The sequence below is a fragment of the Gavialis gangeticus genome, unplaced genomic scaffold (assembly GCF_001723915.1).
Source record: "Gavialis gangeticus isolate Ggan-Ray unplaced genomic scaffold, GavGan_comp1, whole genome shotgun sequence".
Lineage (NCBI taxonomy): Eukaryota > Metazoa > Chordata > Crocodylia > Gavialidae > Gavialis > Gavialis gangeticus.
The window spans coordinates 61,703,699-61,707,779 of record NW_017729025.1 but is presented as its reverse complement, the minus strand read 5'-3'; the positions used below and the strand labels follow the sequence as shown (position 1 = coordinate 61,707,779).

Below are 4,081 nucleotides of genomic sequence, written 5' to 3'. Positions count from 1 at the left end.
AAAAAATGGTTCTCAGGTTTAATTGACAATATTAAGTATAGAAACAGGGGAGTCTTTTCTACAGAACAGGTCTATCGGTTCCAGTTGAATTCAAGAGTAAAAAAATGTTTATTAGACACAAAAGTAACGTGGCCTAGGTATATCACTCCCTACGAGCGAGTTGCATCTTATAGTTGAAGTCAAATTTTGCCCTCAAATACTAAAAGGCACTTCCCATGGATGACAGAAGAGTATTCAAAGTTTTATTATCATAAAACTCCAGTAAGTAGCAGAAATGTCATGCTCATTAAGGTTTTCTAACAGTACTAATAATTTGGGGGTGGGCAGGGGAGGAGAGAAAGTATTGGGGAAGTCATCCTAGCTCACGTGATTCATGCCCAACACAAAAGGAAAGTTAGAATAGCAACCTTCAGTGATGCATAGAAACACTGCTGCAATGTGACCTTAGGTCAGGAGCAGGCAATTATTTCGGGCAGAGGGCAGCTTACCCAGTTTTGGCAGGCTGTTGAGGGCTGCATGGGTAGCCCTGACCCTTGACAGGTGCCCCCTGGTCACCATCTTGGGACCAAATGTCCCAGGGCCAGCACTGGTGGGGCCCAAAGCAGGGCACAGGCTGGCAAGGGTCTGTGGAGCTGGGCTGGGCTGAACTAGCAGGGAGAGGGGGGAGCTCCATAGAGCTTCTGTTGGCTGGAACCCTGCTCTTCTGCCACTCTGCTCTGGGCCCCGCCAGCACTGGCCCCAGGACACTAGTGCAAGCCCCATGCTCCTACTGGCTCCCCACCCACTCACACCCAGTGCCCCCCAGCTCCGCAGTACAGACAGGGGGCTGGGACTGTGCGCTGCCCCCCCCCCCCGCTAGTAGGGAAAAAGCGGCCCCTTGCCCGCCCTATGGCCGATGCTCCCTGCTGCAGGCACTCACAGTCCACACTGGGCAGTGTTTGCCACCGCTGCCTCTGGGCTGCCCAGCTCACGAACTCCAGATGGGCAGCAGCAGCCACTGTAGCCACTTGTAGCCCATGTGGGGCTGCCTGTGCCTACTCTGGACAGCCCCACATGGGCTGTAAGCGGCTGCAGCAGGGAGTGCCGGCCATGGGGCAGTGGAGGGGCCACTTTCCTCCATGCCGGGAAGGAGCCTGGGGAAAAGCTGAGCGCAAGGGGTGGGGGGTGAAGCAGCAATTCCCCTGCCTGTGGCCCGTGCTCCCTGCTATAGTCGCTTGCAGCCCACGCAGGGCTGTCCCAAGCAGGCACAGGCAGCCCCACATGGGCAGTGAGCAGCTGCAATGTGTGGCACTGAGCACAGTGTGGGCAAGGGGCTGCTTTTCTGCCCCCTCTGTGCTCAGCTTTTCCCTGGGCTCCCTCCCTGCCCAGGGTCCTCTTACCCCCTTTCCCCTTACTTGAGGTTCCAGCACAGAGCATCCACGTGGTCCCAGGCCAGAAGCAGGGCAGCCTGGGGCTTCTGGCTTGGAGGGCAGGGCTGGGCAGGCCCTGCTGTTCTGGGAGCCTGCCGGGCTTCCCCTGGGTCCTACTGCCCTTGGTTCCTATCATTTGACAAGAACCAAGGGCAGATAAATATTAATTTTCTAAATTTTTAGGGGCCCCGTGGGCCGGACAGAATGGCCTTGCGGGCCAGATGTGGCCTGCAGGCCATATTTTACCCACCCCTGCCTTAGTGAAGGCAAGTCTTAGCAAAAGTTAGAGCCTCAAGAAGTACTGAACATAAAATGGTTGATGCATTAATTTCAGTCTCTACCTACCATCATTCATGTACCTATATCTGAAAAATGTATATTATGCTTTTGTAGTAGTAAATCTGGGCAAGGACCAAGACATGAACAAGTGAATTTTATTGCAGATCTTCTATACATTGGCCAACCTAACATATTACAAACAAAACCGGCATATTTTTGCAAACAGACCTAGCCAGAAAAAATAAAACCAAAACACTACCTTAAGACAAAAAAGCTGCTTGAGGGTACAGGTTTAAAAGGAATACAGGGAAAATCCAAACAACTAAGCTTCAGTTCTGTCACCACTTCAAAGTGCATTCAAGGAACCATTTCTGTTGAACTGTCAAGTGACTCAAGGGGCCACTGCCCTGGTGGAAAAAAAAAATGTGGGTGCTGCTGAGGAAGTGTGGAAAGGGTAAAGGGTAGAAAGACTTTTAGGGACGCTAGTTAATCAAGTGATCAGTCTAGAACAGTGTCTCTCAGCCAGTGGGACAGAGAAGTGGTGGGCTTGCCGCCAGCACTTCTGGGTTTGCTCAATCAACCGGCCACCTGGGGACCCCCTCCCCACACTTATCATAGTGGGACCAGCGGTTTTGAGACCAATGGTTGGTGGGACGCAAGGTGGAAAAAAGTTGAGAATCGCTGGTCTAGAAGACTTACTTGTGCAGTTCTTTAAACTTCTAGTTCAGCCACTGGGTCATCTTCGTCTTATACTAAATCGTAAGATCTTTAGAAATGGGACTGTCTTTTGGTCTTGGTTTTGTACAGTGCCCACTCAAGTGGGTTCTGATGCATTACTAACTCCTACGTATTTATACACATACTTCTCCAGGAACACATTGGAGATCCACCACTTCAGAGATTATAATCATTAGAATCATATAAATCCATTAGAACTGGTGAGAACTGGAACCAGTGAAAGTTAAATGATCTATAAAATAGTCTCTCAAATGTATATGAGACACAAATAGAGTAAGCCCTAAAAGATGGAGCCACAAGTGTTTTTCTGAAGACCAGCTTCTCAACTATAAAGAACAAGAACTGCACAACTAAGTCTTCTAGACTAATCGCCTGATTAATTAGAACCCCTAATTTTTTTTTTTAGGAAATAAACACCCCTAAAGAACAAGTTAGGCTTCTTCCACTTACTTGCAGATATGTTAGTCCTTTGTCTAGCCTATGACAAACTGAATTAAACAGCACATACTGCTGGAGATTTAAACCAAATTGCCCTAACTGTGTTCTACCCTTCATTTTACAACCCTTTTGGTCAGTTCCTGACCAACTATGCAACAGAAGCCATGCAACTCAAGAGCAGAAGATAAGTAGTAAAATTTGACTATTCCTCGTGGTTTACAGATTCACAGCAATAACAAATCCTGGGGGAAGAGGAAGGATGTTAAACATCTGTTCTTTTGTCCTAGTAATCCTATACCAACTGTCCACAAAAGGGGAGAACAATTTTGCTACTCTTCAAAAAATCTAAGAATTAAAAAGGTATTCAGTTTTGATACTGGAAACTTACCGAGTGGTGCTTTAAGAAACCTACGCTCAATGCCTTGCTCTATTTGAAGCAGTGCAGATGCTAAGCAATGGACCACATTATTAACAGGCTGGGGAGTGCTTGTATTTGTTGATGCAGTGCTTTGAGCTTCAGCTTTTAATCCTGTAAATCTAAAGTTAAAAAAAAAAAAAGTTAAAAAGCACAATTTATGGCTTCACTGAGAAAAGTTAAATAAATTAAATTCTCTACAATAATTATAGCTTTATTTGCATGCATACAAGTTATAGGAAAAGCCCATCCAACATACCACAGAAATGGAGTTTTAGCAGGTTATATGGAGCTAAATTCCTTCATATAAAACATTACTCCAGATAGGCATATCTGATAGAATAAGTTTGGCACTAGGACTTTCACCAATTTTGATTTAAGTGCAATTTTTCATCAGTCTCGCATCACTGAAAAAAAAGTCTACTGTTACCTGTAAACTTCTTTAAAAGCTTTTTTTGTTATGATGTACTAGCTGTTAAAAGAATGCATAACCCTTCAGAAAGGGTGATATTCTAGACTTTACACAGATAACAGCCCCCTTTAATGGTCAGCTATGCCATTGTAAGATGCATTTATTATGGTCAGCAAAGTGTCCAATTCGGTGGTATTATCACAACCACACAGATTAATAGAAAGAAAATTCTGGAGATGGATGATACAAAGTCTTTAAGCTATTATTGTATTATGCTGAGCAGAGTGAAGCAACATCCCCTTACAGAATCAATCAATCAAATCATCGATTCCTGAAGACTCATCTGGTAAACCAATTTACTTTCTTCTCTCTCTCTTTTTTTTTTTTTTT

At 45.3% G+C, this 4,081-nt stretch overlaps 1 protein-coding gene across 1 annotated transcript in view; it reads right to left on the bottom strand.

Annotated features, from left to right (window-relative positions):
* The window catches only part of BAZ1A (bromodomain adjacent to zinc finger domain 1A), a 120,193-nt gene that overhangs the window by 23,767 nt on the left and 92,345 nt on the right, over positions 1 to 4,081 (bottom strand). Inside the window, 1 exon segment of the mRNA XM_019519920.1 lies at positions 3,253 to 3,401. Coding sequence (XP_019375465.1) covers positions 3,253 to 3,401 — 149 coding nt within the window.